Source organism: Botrytis fragariae (assembly GCF_013461495.1).
Source record: "Botrytis fragariae strain BVB16 chromosome Unknown tig00000075, whole genome shotgun sequence".
Taxonomy (NCBI): Eukaryota; Fungi; Ascomycota; class Leotiomycetes; order Helotiales; family Sclerotiniaceae; genus Botrytis; species Botrytis fragariae.
In genome coordinates this window covers 1,717,854-1,738,725 of record NW_023500995.1, presented here as the reverse complement: position 1 = coordinate 1,738,725, position 20,872 = coordinate 1,717,854, and the positions used below count along the sequence as shown (strand labels likewise).

The 20,872-nt window shown below is 42.3% G+C and overlaps 9 protein-coding genes across 9 annotated transcripts; 3 read left to right on the top strand and 6 right to left on the bottom strand.

Annotated features, from left to right (window-relative positions):
* Positions 1 to 306: 306 nt before the first annotated feature.
* Positions 307 to 1,375, top strand: Bfra_006032 (putative bcp1-like protein; the record flags this gene model as incomplete). Its single annotated transcript, XM_037336405.1, has 2 exons — positions 307 to 399; positions 581 to 1,375. 2 exons carry the CDS (start codon positions 307 to 309, stop codon positions 1,373 to 1,375), a joined length of 888 nt encoding a protein of 295 aa, XP_037191615.1.
* Positions 1,376 to 1,742: 367 nt separating this feature from the next.
* Positions 1,743 to 2,676, bottom strand: Bfra_006031 (putative chorismate mutase protein; the record flags this gene model as incomplete). Its single annotated transcript, XM_037336404.1, has 2 exons — positions 1,743 to 2,484; positions 2,585 to 2,676. 2 exons carry the CDS (start codon positions 2,674 to 2,676, stop codon positions 1,743 to 1,745), a joined length of 834 nt encoding a protein of 277 aa, XP_037191614.1.
* A 1,207-nt stretch (positions 2,677 to 3,883) lies between these two features.
* Positions 3,884 to 6,180, top strand: Bfra_006030 (putative mitochondrial division protein 1 protein; the record flags this gene model as incomplete). Its single annotated transcript, XM_037336403.1, has 4 exons — positions 3,884 to 3,955; positions 4,086 to 4,698; positions 4,757 to 5,805; positions 5,896 to 6,180. 4 exons carry the CDS (start codon positions 3,884 to 3,886, stop codon positions 6,178 to 6,180), a joined length of 2,019 nt encoding a protein of 672 aa, XP_037191613.1.
* Positions 6,181 to 9,397: 3,217 nt separating this feature from the next.
* Bfra_006029 (uncharacterized protein) lies at positions 9,398 to 9,574 on the bottom strand (the record flags this gene model as incomplete). The annotated part of the gene is made up of 1 exon (XM_037336402.1): positions 9,398 to 9,574. One exon carries the CDS (start codon positions 9,572 to 9,574, stop codon positions 9,398 to 9,400), a length of 177 nt encoding a protein of 58 aa, XP_037191612.1.
* A 123-nt stretch (positions 9,575 to 9,697) lies between these two features.
* Bfra_006028 (uncharacterized protein) lies at positions 9,698 to 10,435 on the bottom strand (the record flags this gene model as incomplete). The annotated part of the gene is made up of 1 exon (XM_037336401.1): positions 9,698 to 10,435. One exon carries the CDS (start codon positions 10,433 to 10,435, stop codon positions 9,698 to 9,700), a length of 738 nt encoding a protein of 245 aa, XP_037191611.1.
* Positions 10,436 to 13,460: 3,025 nt separating this feature from the next.
* On the bottom strand, positions 13,461 to 14,126 carry Bfra_006026 (uncharacterized protein; the record flags this gene model as incomplete). The annotated part of the gene is made up of 1 exon (XM_037336400.1): positions 13,461 to 14,126. The coding sequence occupies one exon, from the start codon at positions 14,124 to 14,126 to the stop codon at positions 13,461 to 13,463; it is 666 nt and encodes a 221-aa protein (XP_037191610.1).
* A 360-nt stretch (positions 14,127 to 14,486) lies between these two features.
* Bfra_006025 (uncharacterized protein) lies at positions 14,487 to 14,785 on the bottom strand (the record flags this gene model as incomplete). Its single annotated transcript, XM_037336399.1, has 2 exons — positions 14,487 to 14,652; positions 14,709 to 14,785. 2 exons carry the CDS (start codon positions 14,783 to 14,785, stop codon positions 14,487 to 14,489), a joined length of 243 nt encoding a protein of 80 aa, XP_037191609.1.
* A 527-nt stretch (positions 14,786 to 15,312) lies between these two features.
* Positions 15,313 to 16,985, top strand: Bfra_006024 (putative cytochrome p450 oxidoreductase protein; the record flags this gene model as incomplete). The annotated part of the gene is made up of 3 exons (XM_037336398.1): positions 15,313 to 15,432; positions 15,504 to 15,691; positions 15,764 to 16,985. The coding sequence occupies 3 exons, from the start codon at positions 15,313 to 15,315 to the stop codon at positions 16,983 to 16,985; spliced, it is 1,530 nt and encodes a 509-aa protein (XP_037191608.1).
* Positions 16,986 to 17,332: 347 nt separating this feature from the next.
* On the bottom strand, positions 17,333 to 20,000 carry Bfra_006023 (putative zn2cys6 transcription factor protein; the record flags this gene model as incomplete). Its single annotated transcript, XM_037336397.1, has 5 exons — positions 17,333 to 17,416; positions 17,502 to 17,630; positions 17,686 to 19,350; positions 19,415 to 19,666; positions 19,734 to 20,000. 5 exons carry the CDS (start codon positions 19,998 to 20,000, stop codon positions 17,333 to 17,335), a joined length of 2,397 nt encoding a protein of 798 aa, XP_037191607.1.
* Between the last annotated feature and the right edge of the window lie 872 nt (positions 20,001 to 20,872).

Here is a 20,872-nt window from a genome sequence, read left to right as displayed (position 1 = left end):
CGTAGGTAATCAAAATAAAATAAGTTTGAGGGAGAAAGAAAAAAGATTTCAGAACGTACTCATGGGTGAAGTTTTCAATTAATTGAATGTTGTGAATTGCCCATCCATAAACCGTTTGATCTCTTGAAAAACAAGAGAATCAACCGAATGATGCCCCGCTACTAGCGTCCTTATTTCCCCAAATTTTATAATTCTGCCAAAGCGGTCGAATATTAGACTTCGACTTCGATTTTAAAGACTTTCACAGGTCAAATTTTACATTGAGAAGACGGCACATAAACATTTCTACATATACACGATATCAGAATGGTTAAGAAAAGAGTTCGCGATCCGGAAGAACTTCCTGATGCGCCTGTTCATAGTGCAGGAGAGGACAATGATAATGATAGTGGAAGTGATGTAAGTTTTGGCTTTCTTTTGGGCTTTCTTTTGGGAGGATCATTTGGGGATAGACAAATGGGGATATGAATTTGGGATTGGCCATTTGAATCGCATGATGCGGATTCTTTATATCTGCACTCTTTTTACTTCTCAGCATAATCAATCGTACCTTGACACAACTCACTCAGATGAACCATAGGGCGAAGATATCCTCAATGTCGATTTCGAATGGTTTAACTTCCGCGAGATCGATTTCCACGGCGTCAAGAGCTTGATTCGACAATTGTTCGATGTGGATAGTCAGTTGTTGGATCTGAGCGGACTGGCAGACGAGGTGGTCAAACAGGATACGATTGGGAGCACGGTGAAGGTGGATGGGGAGGGAACGGATGCGTATGCGTTTATGACGGTTTTGAATGTGCACCGGGGGAATAGGGAGGGCGGAGAGCTGGGCGAGGCGGTGAAAGGGTTGAAGGGATATTTGGAGAGTCAGGTGAAGGAGGGGGGGAAGATTCAACAGGTGATCAAGGGAGGAGAGGATGTGGGGGTGGTGTTGGCGGAGAGATTGATCAATGTTCCGTCGGAGGTGGCGCCGCCGATGTATGGGATGTTGGTGGATGAGATTGAGGCGGCGGTGGAGGATAAGGAACCGTATGATTTCAAGTATTATTTGGTTGTGTCGAGGGGGTATCGCGAGGTGGAGTCGAGGTTGGATAGGGAGGAGCAGGGCCCGAAGAGCAAGAAGAGTAAGGGGAAGGGAAAGGCGAGTGGCGAGGTGTTTTATTTTCATCCCGAGGATGACGTGTTGAAGAGGTTTAGCTGTGCGTATGAGGAGTTTGAGTACAAGAAGGATGAGGGCGAGGGTATGGCGGATAGCAAGAGGGCGTTTCAGGAAATGGGGATTAGAGCGGTGGGAGAATTGATCTTGATTGAGAAGGCGAAGTGGGAAGAATGTGTTAAAGCTTTGGGGGAATATTTGGGTGCACCTAATTAAGAGGTGTTAAGGAAATGACAGAAATGAAAAAAAGAAGTAAATAAAATTCAATATTAATATCATGTATGACTTGGGAGTCTTTCGTCTATTTCTTTTGATTTCCTATTTTCTGTCTACTTTCTCCTTTTTTTGATATTCGCTTGGGTATACGTTTTTTTTTCACAACATTCTCTGCCACAATTGGTATTTCCTCACGCCTGGCCTTTTCTCTCGTACTCCTATGGATCTGAGATGTTCCATGAAGAAAAAAGCAAGAAACCCCCCAATGCTCTATTTGCGGACAAGAACATGATCGAAACGATCAGTCTCTATCCATCCTCTCCATCCTCGTATCTTCTATGTAGTAGTACAACGTCCCTCCAAACATCTACTCCTTCTTCTCCAACCTCTGCATCAAATACTCCACCTCCACCACCTTGGTCAACGGAATTACAAAATCCCTATACAACCCCTCTACAGCCTCTACATTAATCTTCCCTTGTGGTTCCTCTCCATTCGCATTCCCATTGTTCAAACTGGGATCCGTCCCATACGTTCGCGCCTTCAATCTCAACCTCTCCAACACCTGCAACTCCACTTTCTCATTCGTGATGGCGCGGCCCAAACCCTCGCGATCTCCCGCTTGTATCATTTTCGTAAAGGCTTCTTCCTCGGCGCGGAACTTGGACTCCGCGACGAACTTTCCAAAGTGGATGCGTCGAGAGAGCGCTTGCAGACAGTTGATATCGCATGTTGCGGCGGACCCGTAGTTTTCTTCGCGCTCGCCGCGGTCCGAACGACCGGTTTGGAGACAGGCTTTTGGGAGGAAGGTGCGGATGTAGTGGTCTTTTATCTGGGCGTTGACGTTGACGGTGTTGGGGTGGAGGATGGTGGGGTAGTGGAGGGGTTGGAGGATGGGCGGTTTGAGAGCGTCCGGGAAGAAGGGGTATTCGTCGGGGGATTGGAAGCGGCGGATGAGGGAGTCGAGGGTTTCGCGCGAGTGGAGAAGCCAGTCGAGGAAGGAGAGGGTGGTGTTGGGGAGGGGGAGCGCCGAGGGGATGTAGATGGTGGGGTTGAGGGGGAATTGGACTCGTTCGATTAGGTGGAAGGTTATGGTGTCTTCGAGACGGCTGGGAGGGGGAGGTTAGTTTGGGGAGGGTTGGAAGAGGGGGAGATGGGGGGGGGAGGGGGAGGGGGAAGATGGGGGAAAGAGAGAGGATGAGTACACACATGAGTTGAAAACGGATATTAGCCAAATCGAGAGCTTTGGAAGCATCTGAAAGATCGATTGCTGCATCCATGATGAAATTTGTAACTATCATATACCAATTGAAGATTGTGGATATGAATTGGGTTGAGAGTATTGTAAAGGGTTTGAAGGATGTAGAAAGTGTGTATGTAGAAATCAAAGAATTTGGAAGAAAAGATTCGAACAGTGCAGTTGAGTTTGGTTCAGCTGATGTTCACTCTCAACTTTATGTGTAGAACAAGAAAGGGAAGGTAAGAAAGATGGAAATAGAGTTTGGTGTCTTTGCTTGTATTTCTTGGATTTCTCCTCGGATCCGGAGATGTAGAGAGTGAGTGGGTGAAGAGTGAGTAGGTAATTGGATTGGTGAGAGTGAGGGTGAGAGTGAGGGTGAGGGTGAGAGTGAGAATGAGAGTGACAATGAGATTATAGTTTGTTATGTATGTTCTACATCTGCTAGGTAGTCTGTTCTATCGTGAAGCTTTTATTTTATATTGTACAGAAATACAGTCATAATCCACCACTCACCATCCACCACCATCCACCCACCATCCACCCACCATCCACCCACCACAATAATGAGTACATAACATCAGAATGAATGGTGGGGGTAAAGAATATTCCGGAGAAAACACAAGCAAGGGATCTTCTGTTGTACTCTGTTGCTCGTGTGCTTTTCCATATACGATGGGAAACCCTGGTGCTACGATGTATCATTGTATCGGTACGTCTACTAGTTCGTACTACATCTATGTTGTACGTACTATGTATCTATTTGGTGTATAGCTGTACACAGCTGTTGAATATCAAACGGACCCGAGCTTGGATACATAGATGCCTCCAAATATTATGCATAAAAATACCTTTCACCCTGCCTCGCCTGCCTCGCCTGCCCAGCATTTTATGATTTCCATGTATGCATATCTTTCCCACCTATCAATTCCATTCCACCAGTCTCACTACCTAATACCTCCCCAGTCAATTACCAAACTACCTCAAAATCCATTCATCATACCCGTCTCAAGCCGGTATCGTACCGTACCGTATCGTACCGTATCGTACCGTATCGTATCGTATCTACCTTTCAAAAGATCTTGACAGAATGAACAAATTAAAAACTTCTAAACTTCTGAAATTCGAAAATTCTTTCCCCAAAACAACTTAATTGTGCCAACACACACATCCCACGGGAACCAACCAAATACCGCTCTTCAATTGTCCCGCATTGAATTGTCAATCTTGAGCAGAAACTTGACATCGGTACTGTTGAAAAAGTCAATTGTATGGCTGGCTCCAGTAGCCGCAATGCCTCTTCATACGGGGCAGAAGAGGATGAAGATGGAGCTTTGATATCGGTATGTTTATGCTGTATTTTCTCTTAGCTCGACTACAATTGTTCCTTATCTGCATATTCTATTCACTTCTTTTATTTTTATTCATGTTCCCATTAAATTGTGCTTGCTAATGGGTATCTATCTCGATCAGACCCGAGGGTTAGAAGCTTTTGGTCGAAAGGTTACCACGACCGCTGGCCATTTAATAGGTCCCATCGATCCCACTTCAAGCACCCATTATCAAAATGCCATGAGCGATTTACACAAACAACTTCGCAGACCCAATCTTCAACGCAGCGTCTTCTCCTTTGCGAAAACTACCCCGACCGACTTGGTGCGCTCAAAGTTGTCGACTTCGGAGATTCAATATAGGGCCCTGACTTTCTTGCCAGATGAATTGTTGAGGAATATTCCCGACAATGATAATAGCTATTCCTTATTTCAGGGATTTCAAGCAACGCTGCCGGAAACGAGTGAGGAGAAGGGGAAAAAGCATAAGAGGCGAATTTCGAGGGGTAGGAAACTTCTGGATAATGCTAGTGAGGGGGGCTCGGAGGGGGATGGTCCACCCAGTCTTGCGAAGTTGAAAAAAGAAAAGGCGGCTCTGAATCATCGATTGGAGATGATGGGTATTAGGAAGAATATGGCGAGTAGTGAGATTCATGGGATTGATAATAAAATCGCAAATCTTAATTCTATGAGGAGAATTGTTTTGGATAGGTTGGCGGGATTGGAACAGGAAGAATCAATGTTGGAACATGAGAGTGAGTATATTTTTTGCGAATCTTGAAAGTGCGGGGTATAACTAACTTTTTGGAATAGTTCTAGATGTGGAGAATCGATTGGAGGATGCTCAAGAACAAATTGATGATGCGGAAGCTTTAGGAAAATCTATTACTGGAACCGATGAAGGAGAAGATGCTGAGAATGCAGGAATGGATTCATCATTTATGTCTGAATCGATTTACGAAAAACTTCCCTCGAGGGCAAGTACACCTTCATCGAAAGGATCAAGAAGACATAAAACGATTCGAAGAAAATCTATGCCCATTTTACATGAACATTTCGAACCTGGGTCTTCAATTCGAGAAATTCAAGCACATGATGATATGATTACTGCTCTCGATTTCGATGTACCATTTGGTACCATGGTTTCTTCGGCTTTGGATGACTCGGTTCGAGTATGGGATATGAATGCTGGTAGATGTATAGGACTTCTTGAAGGGCATACTGCATCTGTACGAACTCTTCAAGTAGAAGATAATATCGTTGCGACGGGTTCAATGGATGCTACAATTCGATTGTGGGATTTAAGTAAAGCTCGTTATGAACTTCAAGATAAAATTAAGGAGGAAGCAGAAGAGGAAGAGGAGGAAGATCATCTTGCATTCGGTGAAGCTTTGGAACAGGAAAAACAACCAATTCATATTCCACAAGGAATGATGGTGGATTGTCCATTATTCACATTAGAAGCTCATGTGGATGAAGTAACAGCTCTTCATTTCCGTGGCGATACTCTTATTTCCGGTTCGGCTGATAAAACGTTAAGACAATGGGATTTAGAAAAAGGAAGATGTGTACAAACATTAGATGTTATGTGGGCAGCAGCACAAGCTTCGGCAACAATGGGTTCGACTGAAGGTACATGGCGACAAACTGGACGTTTACCAGATGCAACAGCGGATTTCGTAGGTGCGGTACAAGTTTTTGATGCGGCACTTGCTTGTGGTACTGCTGATGGAATGGTTCGTTTATGGGATTTGAGAAGTGGCCAGGTGCATAGGAGTCTAGTGGGACATACAGGTCCTGTGACTTGTTTGCAATTTGATGATGTTCATTTGGTTACGGGTAGTTTGGATAGGAGTATTAGGGTATGTTATCCGAGTTTTGATTTCTCAGTTTCTTGTTTTTTTTCACATTTTGGAGAATGTTGCGGGTATCACTAACTAACAATTAAATAGATCTGGGATCTCCGAACAGGAGCAATCTATGATGCATATGCTTATGACTCACCCATTACAAGTATGATGTTTGATACAAGACGTATTGTAGCGGCTGCTGGAGAAGATGTGGTTAAGGTGTATGATAAAACTGATGGTAGACATTGGGATTGTGGTCTTGGTGCTGAGAGAGAAGGAGATATGGCGGAAGCTGATGAGAAAAACATCGTAGAGAAATGTAGGGTTAAGGATGGGTATATGGTTGAGGGAAGGAAGAGTGGTGTAGTGGGAATTTGGAGTTGTTAAATCTTTAGGGGAGGGGGTTTGATAGATGATATGATGCATGGTTCATTAGAGATTGGGATCTATTACCTTTCTTGACTTTGGCATTAGATTCTGGCGAAGAAAATCGGAGATCAAAATCGGATTTATGTATGCATGGACGAATGAATGAATGGATGCATGGATGGATGGATGGGTGTGGATGGTATAGTGGTGTGGATGGTGTGGATGCATTCATAGACCATACACTATGTACATACATACATACATACATACATACGAATGAATGAATGAACGAATCAATATATATGGATTATTACTGTGTGAATATGTTTATGTTTAGATGGGATTTTGGGGGGCATTTTTTGTATGTTTGGTTCTTGGTTTTTGATTCTTGGTTTATGATTCTGAGTTCTGGGGGTTATGTAGATTGATTGTTTGATTGTTTGATTGTTTGATTGTTTATTTGTGTAAATGGAGAGATGGAGGAAGGGATGAATGGAGGGATAGATGGAGGGATGCATGAGTAAGTTTTATGTATCATATATCAATCATATGATATAGGAAGAAGAGGAGAAGAGGAGGAGAGGAGAAGAGGAGGAGAAGCTCAAGGGCAAACGGGTAGATGGGCAGGCGAGTAGGCGAGTAAGCGTAAGCGAGTAAGTGTTTGAGAGAATAAGAAGGGGGAGGAAGTATTTAGAGGTTTTGCGAAAAAGTGATGATGAGATTTAGAGTGGAGGTGGAGAAGGGAGGTTGGTGGTTTTGGGTGGATGGGAGGGAGGGGGAGGGATGGGAGGGATGGAGATGGGTAGATTGAATTGGGATGGATTGGGATGGGATAGATTAGGATAATATAGAATTGGAATTAGAATAAAATTAAACAGGATTGGAATAGATTAGAATAGATTGAGAAATAATAGAATAGGATAGAGTAGAATGGAAATAGATAGATTGGGATTGGGTGGATTGAATTGGGATGGAATTGAGATGGAATGGAATGGGATGGGTTGAGGTGAGTTGAGATCAGTTAAGATTGGGATTGGGATGAAGAGAGATAAAGAGTAGAACATTTTGAGATTGAATAGATTGGGATAGGGTAGTGATGGAATGGGATAGGACTGATTAAACTTGGATAGGGTGGAGATAGGTGGAAATGGATTGGATAGGTTGGATAGGATTGAGATGAGATGGGATAGGATTGAGAGATGGTGGGCTGGAATGGAATAAATAGAGTGTTGCGGTTATTGGCGAAGGTGAAGAGAGTCTGTAGTTTCGATGGGCTTGAGTGGGGTGGAGTGGGAGTGGAGAGCGAGAAGGGGGAGAACTTGGATTTATGGTGGAGGGTTTGAATAGGAGGTATGAATGAGAGGTATGAATGGGAGGTATGAATGAGAGGTATGAATGAGAGGTATGAATGAGAGGTATGATGTATAATGTATCATTGGGAAGAAGGACCCACTGGAGATACTTGTGTACGTCATGTATGTTTGTGGGAACTTTGAGGATGTGTTGTTTGGTTGTCAGATAGCATGCGAAAAGGGAAGGGAGAGGATTTGTGCGTGTGTGTGTGAGTGGATTGTGAGAATTGAGGATAGAGGTTGTGTTCTCTTTATATAATGGTATGGGGGTGGATGAGTATGGGTACATGGATGGTGATTGTCTTGGTGGTATCATGATATGTGTACTAATCGCAGGAGTGGGAATTATATAGAATCATAGTCAAGATGCGAGCTGCGTGGATGGGTTGGGTTGGTGTGGGTTAGATTGGGGGAAGTAGACAGGTATATAATTAAAAAAACCGGGCAATTCACTTGTTTGATGGAGATCTCTCGAGGAATACAGGATAGAGTAATTGAGGAATGAGAAAGATCTAGGATGTTGTGATGGTTTTTATTGCGGGGTGTATGAGTGGCTCTGAAAGAGTTGAGATGAGGAGATGTGTATGCTGTATGTGTTTGCCGTATATTTGTGTGTTTACCCTTGGGGATATGATTGTGGGAAAAGTGATGAGAATAGAGTACCAGGTCGTTCTAGAAGGATGCAAATACGCACATGCTTGCGGCTAGGCTCTATAAACAAATCCGTACACTTTTCTCTGCTTATTCAAGATGGAGAAGAGATGTGAATTGTCTGAGTGAGGGGTGAGAGTATGTCGGGAGAGCTTGGGTGAATGGTTTCGTGAATTTTGGATCTTGATTTGGCTTTTGGGAACTTATTTGGTTATTTTAGTTTGTGTTGATCAATGGGATGAGGTGATGAATTGGGATGTATTGAGTTCTTGAAATGGACTGAATGAGTGAAGTGCCTTGAGTGATTGAACTGTATTCAGTGATTGAAATGGATTTAGTGATTGAGATGAGTTGAATGATCGAAATGAGTCGAGTGATTGGAGTATATTGAGTAATTGATTTGGATTGAGTAACTGAAATAGGCTGAATGATCAAGGTGAATTGGATATCTGAAATGGACCGAATGATTGAAATGGATTGATAGATTGAGACAAATTGAATGTCTGAAATATATCGAATGTTTGAAATGGGCTGAGTGATCAAGATGAGTTGAAGGGTTCGAATGGTCGAATCTTCCAATAAACACTTACTATTAGACATAACACTATCAGTTTCACTTAGCTTCTTCCCATAAGACTTCTTTCTACTACAGCTTGGTCATTGGTAGAAAGCTTCCACGGTGCACAATGTCCAATACTTAACGCTTTTTATTATGCGTCGCTGCTCCCAAAAGTAAATACCTTTAGGTGCCTCGAGAATGACACATTCATGCTTGTAGAACCAAGAAGTGGCGCTTGAAAGAGCAGGTTAGGAAGAAATAGAGGTTGGTGAGATCTCCGCTATTGAGCTTGATCTATAAAGTACAAGTTGGTCTATAGACATGATCTCGAAGTAATCTCAAAACGAGAAAATAAATACATGAAAAATGAAAAGGTCTATAGACCTACCTTGCTAATGATGATTCTATAGAATCTGGATATAAACTACAGCCTATGGGCTTGTAGTTGATGACAAAAACAACGACTCTATGGAATCTGCAAATACACTACATCCTATGGGCTTATATTTGACAAAAGAAATAACAGGACTCTATAGAGTTAAACCTATACTTAGGTGGTGGCTTATAAGCCTAAAAATTATGGCCTATGGGCCGAAATATAATGAACATGGAGAAGAAAAACATGTGATGCTCAAACCTATGGGTATTATGTAGAGCAGTGAGTGAGATCCAATCAGACCATCTCGTCTCTCCACAAAAAGAGCGCCTTTGCGGGTAGCTGCTTGGTAGAAGAGTCTTCATTCTCCTCGTTCTCTTCTTCGTCGTCTTCTGCATGCGATGATGATGAGTCCGAAGCTCGAGATTCGAGAATTGCCGATTTCTTCATGGACAATATGGTGTCTCTGTCCATTGAAATGATGTCATTTCGGGATTCGAAGGCCTTTCTTCTAGTGTTATAGACCTTGCGATATTCTTTAGCCGAAGACAACAAGAGATCAATCTTAATATCATCTTGTTCTTCAACATATTGATTTCATGCATCGGCAATGGCTTCGAGATCCCGGTTGGAAACTCCCAATTGTATCGTTTTTGGCTTGGCGAATCTGCCAACATAATCTTTGATGTTTCCAATGAATGCAAAATGGTCTAAAAATCCATCTGGAATTCTTTCATTGATGATTGTCTGAATTTCCGTGAACAATTCAGAGTCCAATGAACCCTCGAGCTCCCCCAAAAGCCTAGATTTGCTCGAACCATTTGTATAATATCCCGGGTCTTGGCGATGTTGTTGACCCAATCTGTGCCATGTGGCCGATCGGATGGCATGGTGAAGAAGTGGAATATTCCCATGAAAAATTGGACATATGACCAAAGAAGTCAATTCGGTGATGAAGGAATCGCTCCAGTTGGTATTTGGAATTTTCGAACCATCGCTGCCATTTATCTCATGATTGGTGGATATATCAACGTATTCACCATGTGATATCAATTCGTATGGTGTAATGCTGTGGATCTCCAAGCATCTTTTCCAAAGAACTTCTTCTGCATTGGTCGTTCTTTGAAGAAGTACTTCATCATCTGCGGACCACGATGATGATGATGATGATGATGATGATGATGAACAAATTGATTGAATGGACCCAGTATCATTATCTGAGTCATCCGAATCGAGTTGAGATTGAGCATTTGCTCGTTTTGATTCAGATGCGCCATCGAAAGACGTGCTGGATGCTCTTCGACGTTTTCGATTTGGAGCTGGAGTTGGCGGCATCTTGCATCACAAAATTGATGGTTTAGACGAAATTGTATGGTTGATGAGAGCGGCGTATAAAATTCCCCGTTTTGGAGTTGGGAGAATTATTGGTGATGGTGGTGATGGTGATCATGATGATGATGTTTATGGGAGAAAATATCAAGAGCGACGACAATTATCAAATTTCTATGTTCAAAATTTCACGAAAGTACGATTTTTTTAATCTAGCCGAATCAAGACTATCTGAGTTTAATTTACTGATCGGGATATTTTAGGGCTATATATTATGATCAGGGTGAAAAGAAAATACACGAACACGGCAATTGCTATCTCGCTCTTTCCAGTTGGCTCTCAACAACTAACTGATGTAGAATTTCAAAACTCACTCATCCTTCAATAGAGCAGTGTATTTTAATACGCTAATCATAAGGCCATTCTACTGAGGATCATAATCTTCAATGACCTCCAGCTTCTCGTATTGTTCAAAACCTTTTGGTAGTATGAAATCCTTTGAAACACTTCATGACTTTACAATGGTAGGCCACTTTGATAAGGCTATCAAATGCTTGCGATGATGATAATTAGATATATGATATCGAGTAGGTATTTAACTGCGCAGCTCGTATCTTGGTCTTGAGTATCATATCAAGATAGCACATGAATGCATGTAATGAAGAGCCCATAAGTAGTACGAGATGTCTGAACACAATATGTTATTTGATTGTCTGAAAGTAGAATCAGTCAATGAAGATTATCTGAAAGAGACTCAAACAAGAGAGGTTGTCACAAGTATCCAGGCCTAACTGTCTATTCGATGATCAAGTCTAGATCCAATAACGATGAGCCTCAAACATACAGCTCTCAAATCTGCTACGATGTTTGATTGTCCAATTCTAGACTCTAGAGCAGAGACAAACAGTGGGAAGTGATATAACGCTATTGGGCCTGACAATACTTTTCATTGTCGAATTCACATTTAAGCAATCAAATGTGTTATGATGCTATGAAGACTGAGAACCTGACTATCTGTATATGGAACCAAATAATGGCGAGTATTGGATTTAGTATCTTGGACCATGTCAGTCATTCATGCTCTCAATGCACATTGAAGCTTTCCTGTGACTACCCATCTATAATACTTGATAGTCAAGTAAACGGAAAGAGACATGAATACTACCCCGGTTAAGAGAAAACGCTTGCATCACCGGGTACTAACGGATACCAAAAAGCTACCCGATCTATTTATCCGAATAATCACTCCACCAATTCTAATGTAGCCGGACGGGTATATATTTACTAACGTTGTCTGGAAGTGAGATCATAATATAGGTTGCGCAACCACACTTGCATTGCATGACTTCTCCTGGGCCGATACCAACTGCTGTGTCAGTATATGTGCAATGAAGCCACACTGCCAGGGAAGCCACCACAAGAGCTTCTAGAATGTAATCAATATAAACATGGAATGTCATCTGCATGAACCAATCGGTGCTGCCGCTGTGCGACGGCTTGGAATAGGTTCAGAAGCCTACGCAATGCCCTTGCAAGTGGATATTTACCGGTCAGCTTGAAACCCATCAGATGGTAAGAACGGCTTTAATCATGTGAGAATGGTTTACGAGTGATTATGGATGGTAGCCACAATCCTTTAGCGTAATTAAAAATTCGTCTTGCAGTTAGCCAAGGAGAGGCAGTCAACTAAGAGAATCTTTCACCGTTCACCGTTAAAACTTGACTGGTATGCACTTGATGAATAATGTTCATCCAACACAATGTCCCGTAAAGGTGCATGCATTAGTGTTGCGTTGGGTTGGTGAACAAATGTGTTCTGCCGTGAGCACTTGGCACTTGGCAGATTACAAACAATATATATCCCAGTCAATCCGATTGTTCATCAGCGAAAAGTCAGCTTACTCATATATCAAATCTTCGGGAATCGTGTCACCCAAGCTCCAAGGTGGCAAACAGAATGACACCTTTCCTATAAAATAACCCTAGCTACAACGTTGCTACCAATGCCAAGATCTGTTTGTCCTACCCCGCCTTCCCTCGGTACTTGAAAAATTATCCCTTAAACTCGTAAGCGATAAATAAGCTTCTAGATTTGTGCAGGATTTCTTCGACGCTATGCTACTATGTTAAGACATGCATTTACGATGGGGTGTAGGGAAAATTTACATAATAGGACTAATTCTTCTCAAAAATCCTTGAACGTTATGGTGAAAGCAACGTAAGACAACTAGCTCATCAGCGGAGGCGAGACATACTGATGCTAAGCATTCAAGGTAGCAAAAGGGGGGAGGTCTTATTCTCTTCCTCGGTGGTTTCAGATGCTAAGTCTAATTACTACAGAGAACCCCGTTACTTCTCGGATGTAGACTTAGTTTGGATAACACAGGCAATATTAGATGACATACACGTCAAGAAAATTGATAGTCAATCATCAACATACTAGTGTTAAAGATTTAAGGTTGTGTAGATTGACAATAGCAATCTTATGAGCTACTATGAAGCATCACTTATGTTGGATCCCAAGTAAAGCCAGTAGTACTTAGTTTCCCCGCCAGACTACAACTAGAAATTATCTTTAATTCAAATGGCTAGCTAATCCTCCCGAAACCAAAGTAGTCAAAGTGAATGCAGCCACTGGAGATCATTTAAATCACAACCTATATATTGACCGATCCAGAAATCACTCTAGATAGCAAAATAGTTTTCAAAGTAGATAGGTATAAATTTCAAATAAGCTAATAGTACACACAAACCCCCAAATCTAAAATCTAAGAAGAAAATCTCCAAAACCACATCTCCAAACACCAAAAAACAATCTGCGTGAGCAGTAAGATCTAAGCCTTCTAGAAAGAAAGCAAAGCAAGAAGGTATAATAAAGCAACTGCAAAATCCCCTCTCCCCAACAAAACGAGAATGAAAACAAACAAACACCCCTCAAAGAATCAACGAAAATCCTCTCCCTTAGATATTGCACAGTAAGAACACATCCTCCCCCATCCCCATCGAACCCCATCAATTAAACTGCTCCCACTTAGTAAGAGAAAGGACCAACAAGATTCCCATGCGACTTTCCCTGACTCGTCAAAATCGCACTAACATTCTTCATCGCACTCTCATGAAACTCCTGGAAATCAAAATCCACACTGAAACAAGCATAGATATTCCACAACCAACTGCTAGAGCTGGATCCAATAGCATGAATATCCATGATATCCCAAGTTCCTCCAAGAATTCCTGGCGCGCCAGTAGTCAAGTTGAAATAGAAAGGTGCGTCTGCCATTTGAAACTTCTGGAAGAATCCAGCATTGTTAGGATAGGTCGTCCATTGTGTGAGTTCTTCGGTGATGGGGTAGACGCCGGCGCCGGGGATACCACCTAAGAGGTTGCGCTTTGCGCCGGAAACGAACCCGGTACCGGTGACGGATTCGGGAGCAGTTCCGAACCAGGAGGTTACGAGAAAGTCGCCGATGATGGATTTGAGATCGGAAACAGAGGCGGGAATGATGACAATTGAAGTAGAGACTTGATAGTAGGTCCCTGCTGGGCAGGAGCAAGGTTGAGGAGTTGGTCCGCAAGTAGGAAGCTTGGGTGGTGAAGGGGTGGGGCGAGACTTGGATAAGGAGTCTACAGTGGTCGCAGCTGGTAAAGCTAGGACGGAAGCAATGAGAGGGGTGAATGCGAGGATAGAGAAACGCATTTTGATTGTTTTTTGATTGCTACTTTAGTGAAGATTGTATGAAGAGACTTGTAGAAGACTTTTGAAGTGCTGATTGATTGTAGTGAATTCTGTAGGTAATCTGAAGATGGTTCTGGTTGATGGTATTGCTAGTATTGCTGTGTTGTTGTATTGTTGTGCTGTTGATGCTTGAGATGATGATGCTTGAGATGATGATGATGATGAAAAGGAATTTGACATCTGGCAATCAAGATCTTCTTATACATTTTCGAACACAAGAATCCCATAGCCATAAGCTGTATTAGCCTTCCCAAACCTCACGACTTCATAGCATTCACTGGCGGCTCCGAAAAGTCTCCCCTCAAGTTCAAAGCTCAAAGCTCAAACGGCAGAGAATCCTTCAATTAGATTTTCGAGAACTGTGCCCCACGTGGATGACAGCGATGTAAGTCTGTGGAGTGCATCAAAATAGATCCTACAATTCCAAATCCTTGGTTCAGTATCCCACTTTAGGTTCTTGCTGATAGCAAAGCCACTCTGATTGCAGCTTAACAGGGGCTGAGATCTCGGTTTTCACGTGGATGACTGCATTTCTGATCGTACCTTACAGGTGTCAACTCTTTCATTCGGTGCTGAATCTGAAATCCCACAGCCAAGAATACAACCACTCTGAAAGCCATGTGCTGGATAAACTTGCACGTCGTATTTTACTCAAGTAGGAATGGTAGCAAGGCTGAAAACGTGGTTGAGATGCATTGTGAGAATGATCGGACGCTGCATGCAGCATGACTCGGAGATCTATCCGAGACGCAGGTGCTTGGAAGATTGGAAGGATTGAGCCTCAAAGCTAATGGTTCCAATATTACGAGTGACTGTCGTCTAATTGTGAGTCTTGCCAGGGGATGACATCGCTAGTGCTTCTTCATCTGACAGGTAAGCGAAGGGGTGACACCATTTTGTCGGATCCGGTGTCCGGATATCTATCGACCGACCGGATATGTGGATTCGCATCTTACTATGTAGCTTATTATAATCTTATTGACTCCATTTCAAGGTGATAAGCACTGGATTTCGGTCTGCGTGCTCCGGTGTCGTCGGATTAGATATGTCCATATTCTCTTGGTACTGAGAATATCATGACAGATGGCATATAAGTTTGGTCCTTCCTGGTCTTCTCATCATCACTATTGATCATTCAGCAGACAAAATGTTTCCAAATACTCTTATTGCAGGGCAATTTGTCATCGCCGTTGTCTTATGCGGCTGTTTTATTTTCAGGAAGCCTTTGACGGCGACATGTAATAATATCCTTTCAAGGATTCTCAACGTAAGTTGCTGCGCCCTCATAACATCAGATGTTCTTTATTTGTCATGTATATGAGACTGATCGAAAAATAGTTATACTTGTCATATCGATATCCTGTTAAGCATGTCGAATTTGGACATAGACTTCCAGGTTGCGATTATGAGTTCCCCAATGGTCAAGGCGACGGTGCAAAATTCCTTTATGGAAAAGAGAACAGCGAATTATGGGGATCAAAATATGGTTCTATCTACAAAATCTGGTCAGGTCATAAACCAGAAATGTGAGTGCACCATTTGCATTTTTATCCGGGACCCAAAATTAAACGAGAGCCAAGTTCTAATATGAATCACAGTGTGCTCACTCAAGCTGCCGATATCCAAGCCGTCTTCAGTGATTCAGACAAACATTTTAAAGCTGTGAACAACAATTCCGGATATTTGTTAGGTCAAATACTTGGTCAATGTGTTGGTTTGATCAGTGGTCAGCAATGGAAGCGTGTTCGCTCTATTGTTGAAAAACCATTCCATCGCAGTGTCACTCCAAGATATGTTCCAATGATTGAACAAAGAACAACTTCATTCTTTCAAGAACTTTGGGATTCTAAAGATTTATCACGTGGACTTATCGACCCAGCAGATGATTTGAAACTTCTCCCATTCTTGATTGTGGCGGAAGTCGTTTACGGGAAGCTAGCTCCAGATGTCGAGTCCGAGCTCCGTGCCCTCGCTCCGATCCGAGAATCCTTCTTCAAGCACGTTATCTCGGGGGGGCTAACTCGTTTTGAATGGTCAGCTTACCTTCCCACACAAGCCAACAAAGACCTTGCAGCATTTAAAGAACGATGGATTGCATTCAACGAATTTGCTCACCGAAGAGCGAAGGAACAAGGCCTCAACGCCCCCATCTTAGACTTATTCGCAGCAAAAGAAATGGGAGAACTAACTGAGAATGAAATGCTGCATACTCTTGATGAGATGCTATATGCAAACCTTGATGTCACAATTGGCGGTGTGAGCTGGAACCTTGTGTTCCTTGCATCTAACGTATCCGTTCAGGATCAGTTACGAGCGGAATATCAAGCAGCGCAAAAAGAAGCTGACGAAAACGGCTTGACGCTAGAGAAATACCTGTCGAGTAGTACAACCTTCCTCGCCGCTTGTGTGTCTGAAGCTTCTCGCCTACGCCCTCTCGCCGCATTTTCTGTACCGCAAAGTATTCCCACACCAAGAGTTGTCGGAGGTTACGAATTTCCTGCTGGAACAAATTTTGTAATTGATTCATATGCTTTGAATATCCGTAACTCATTTTGGGGGGATGATAAAGCCATATACCGCCCGAGTCGATTTATGGAAAGAACCGCAACTCAAGCACGATATAACTTTTGGAGATTTGGATTTGGTCCAAGACAATGCATGGGGAAATTTGTGGCAGATACATTGATACGAAATATCTTGGTACATTTGGTAAGAGAGTATGATTTGTCATTGTTGAAAACCGAAGAGTGGCAGAGGAATCCTGAGATTTGGATTAATCATCCGGATATGAAGTTGAGGTGTGTGAAAAGAGAAGAATGAGCTTTATGAAATCGGTGCTTCGATGATTGGGCAGCTAAGCTGCATTGTTTGGCGGCGTGTACTGTATTCCCGATAGCCACTTTGAATGTATAGAGTTCGATATGACATTGAAAAATATGGCTTGGCGGGTGTCTTTCAAGCTACATTGAATATACAAATCATCTTTCAATCAGAATTCTTTTGGCCCCGTAGTATTTGATCTGTGCTTGAAATAGCATCTGTACGAAAAATGGAGAATAATGTATTTATCGAAATGAGTGATGAAATTATTCACATGGCCAGGAAGCGGAATATGGTAATCTAGGAGGAATATATCCCATTCCTATTCTAATATGACTTGAATACTTTTATTGCCAAAATTCGTTGTTACTCCAATCATTATCCACATTGAATATGCCGGCATCTGAAAAGTCAAAGATGTCACCCTGAAACTAAATTGATAATAACCGAATTAGCATTGATGTTATATAGAGCGCACGAAAATTCAACGAAAAAGTTAACTAGAAAATTATTTACCTGATTCACGTCAGCCGCAAAAGTGGCTAACTGATCTACATAACCTGGTTGGGAGGCATATATGGCTTGGTCTACAGTAGACATTGAGATATCTACTGCAGGCGTTGCTCTGATATTATGCTTACCATCCTGTAAAAGAATTAGTCTGATTTTCCAGCTTGCATAATGAATAGGAAATGCCTACCTCGTTCGGTTCTGGATTGTTGGATGGAAGTTTCATTTCTTCATCAGGAAAAGATTGTAGCAGCGTCTGCCTGCATGCTGATAATGCTTTCTTGGCACCTTCGTGCATCAAATTCTCTTTTAGATTCGATGCACCATTCGCTCGTACGGATTGCATCGCCACAGAAAGAATGAGAACATCTTTGAGATCACTACCAAATTCCCCCACTCTCTTGGTGAAGCCTTCTAATGTACCTTCTACTATCCTAGTAAGCCTGGCTTTTGAAAAATGTGTATTTGTTGCTGGAGGGCTAGGTAAGGTTGCTGGGAATTGATTGGGTGTAAATCCTGGACTAGGCTCATTGCTTTGAGACCCTGATGCGGATGCTTTGATATATTGACAGATGCTCAAGACAGCGGCTAAAACGTCGTTCTTGCAGCAAATTTGGAACATTGTCCAATGCAAGTTTGTACTCAACAAATCCAAGTCTGCCACCGAGGGATCAAAATAATCTTGATAAGAAACAATGGCAACTGACGATTCCAAACAAATTTGTTGCATCTCTCTGAATAATGGATCATCTTGTCGCTCTTCCCATAAGAGCAGTCGGTAAAGATTGAGAAAAGGTCTCCTCAGATATATATCTAATAAGACACAATCTAATAAATGAGAAGGAGAGCGTTGAAGTGTTCCATCTAATTTGAGTGGTACTGGAACACGTCGTAAAAGTTCTTCCAATTTCCTTCCTTCTCGAACAACTTCTGTAAGATCCATGTTGGGACTAATATCTCTGATAAGTGAAACCACCTTGAGTTGTTGCGCCAAAGACATGGCTAATGTGACCTGGGCGAGAGAGTCGGTCCATTCATATAGAGGCCTTGAAGGAGGAAGTTCAGTTATAGATTCGTCAAAATCCGCATCATTCAGATTTGCTGGAGCCAACTGAGTAAAGTCTATGTCAGGAACAATACTGGGCATGCTCGCAGCCATGGATGCTTGTAAATCCATCTGAACGATTGTTGCCCAAAGTCTTCGTCTTAACTCGGCATGAAACGGTGAGATCTTTTTGAAGTCCGCTGGTCTTAAGTGAAGTCCCATTACCATGGCAGAACGAACCAAAGCCCCGGTGGCACACCAGAGCTTATCTGAAGAGATAAGTTGTAGTTGTCGAGCAAGTAGAAGCAGCGTTTCGGTTTGCAAAGTTGATATATCGATTGCCTGCTTTCTACTTAGAGTATCAGTCCAAGCCGCTACAAGCTCGAGTGATGCCATTTCCAAATATGTTTTCTGGTCATCGTCAAATCCCGAATCGCTATCGAGGAACTTGTAACAGATCGCTAGTATGGCTGTCAATTGAGGTAGAAATGGTGAGGATTGGAATATTTTATCGTCGGGAGAAGTCCAAAAGTGTGAGTAGAGCCGAAGAAAGGAGGGCACATGAAGGATCCTTGAACTCTTTTCGAAATTTTCAGTATAGATCTTCAATAATTTATCACAGACAGGTTTTCCAGGAAGAAATTCTCGAAGTTTTGAAAGGACTGCAGCACTTTCTTGGCTCAATGTCTCTTTTCGCATCCTGAAATGACTCTGGGATTTTTGCTGTAGATATTGAACATCTTTAGCAAGATTGATGATGGAAGAATCACTTGTTGCACTCTTGTTTATGAAGTCCTTTGCCTCGGGAAACTTCGAATGATATTAGTATAGCAATACATCTGGTAGAACAAGTAGGAAGAGATCCAGATGGAACACATGCCTGATTCAATAAGGTGATTCGATCATTTTGACCATGATATCTACTTCTCGACCCTTTCACAATCAAGGTGCAGAGCCCCGGTATCAATCTTGAGGGAGCATTTGTACGTTTCGAAACTCTGTGAGTTGGTGATGGCTGTGATGTCAATTTTTGAATGTTCGATAACTTTCCAGTGACTTGAAGTAATTCTTCAAGCCTTGCGACACGGGATTGAAGCTCCTCAACAACGCCGACCCCACCATTACCCTGGGAGTGAATCAGTATTTGCTATATTGAAGCTATTTGCAGCAATTGAGTTATATAATAAACTCACCTGAACGATGTTTGAATTGTTTCCTATATTTGGTGTGAATTTAAGATCAGGAGTACGATCTCCTGGTGAATGTGTTGAAGGTCTGGATTTTGAAATGGATTTTGTAGGGTCGTGATTGTAAGTACATTCAGCTGAGCCACTAGGTATCTTGGTACAATTTTGACACGGTAAAAGTCGGTCGCATTTCAATTTCTTTTCACGACATCGTAAACAAGAAACAACTGGTCGGGGCCGTTTGCGAGAAGAATCAAATCGAGTATCCTCCATTTTCTAAAGCTTTGTGCTCGGTGCTTGCGAATATAAAAAGATAGATGGAGGTACGGAGTACAACACGATGCAATGCTGCCAATACTCGTGGAAGTCGTGATACCTCGATTTGGAAAAGATCTTACGAAGAGAGGGGAAATCGGAGGATTAAATTGTTTGTATTCCCTGCGTTTGCATGGGATAAGATTGGTAGGCACGAACCCTTGAAGCAGAAAAAAACAGTAGTCAGATTCTCGTGACGGCTAAGCCAAAAACCCCACGACTGATATGTGCAATGCTGTATGGAATAAAACACAAGATATGTATAGTACAGTAAGCTTTGCGTAATAGCCTGTCGTACGATCGACCGGGGAACTGTGCTCACTCTTGTTTTGGAAAGAGGTGAAGGGTTGTTTGAGTTTAGCACTCCATAGTTGTATAGTATATTGCTTACTCGCGACGAGCACGAGAGTGGTGGTTGCAGTGGCTAGAAGGCTAGAAACTTTGCAGCAGCCTGGAAAGAGCAGTTTTAACCAGGATGGTGAGCCTACTCACGTAAATGCAGCTTCCTTCGCCTCTTACTACCCAATTCCTCTAGCTGACTTTGAACAATAGTGATATTCTGTCTCGGCCTGTGTCGTTGTGTAAAGGCACTAAGCTCGGATGCGGAGGAAATGAAGGGGCTGAAAAGCGAGACTACCTATTAAATTCATCGTTATACGGAATACCCACGAATCATGTCAGTGTCCACTAAAAAATATGTGACTAACCAATAAACAGGCATATATTTATATACCTCTAACATATTTTGCGGGTAAATATGGGTAAATATCGATGGCTAATTCATGTGGGCCTGTAAACGAGGACGTGGAGCTGATATATTTGCATATCTG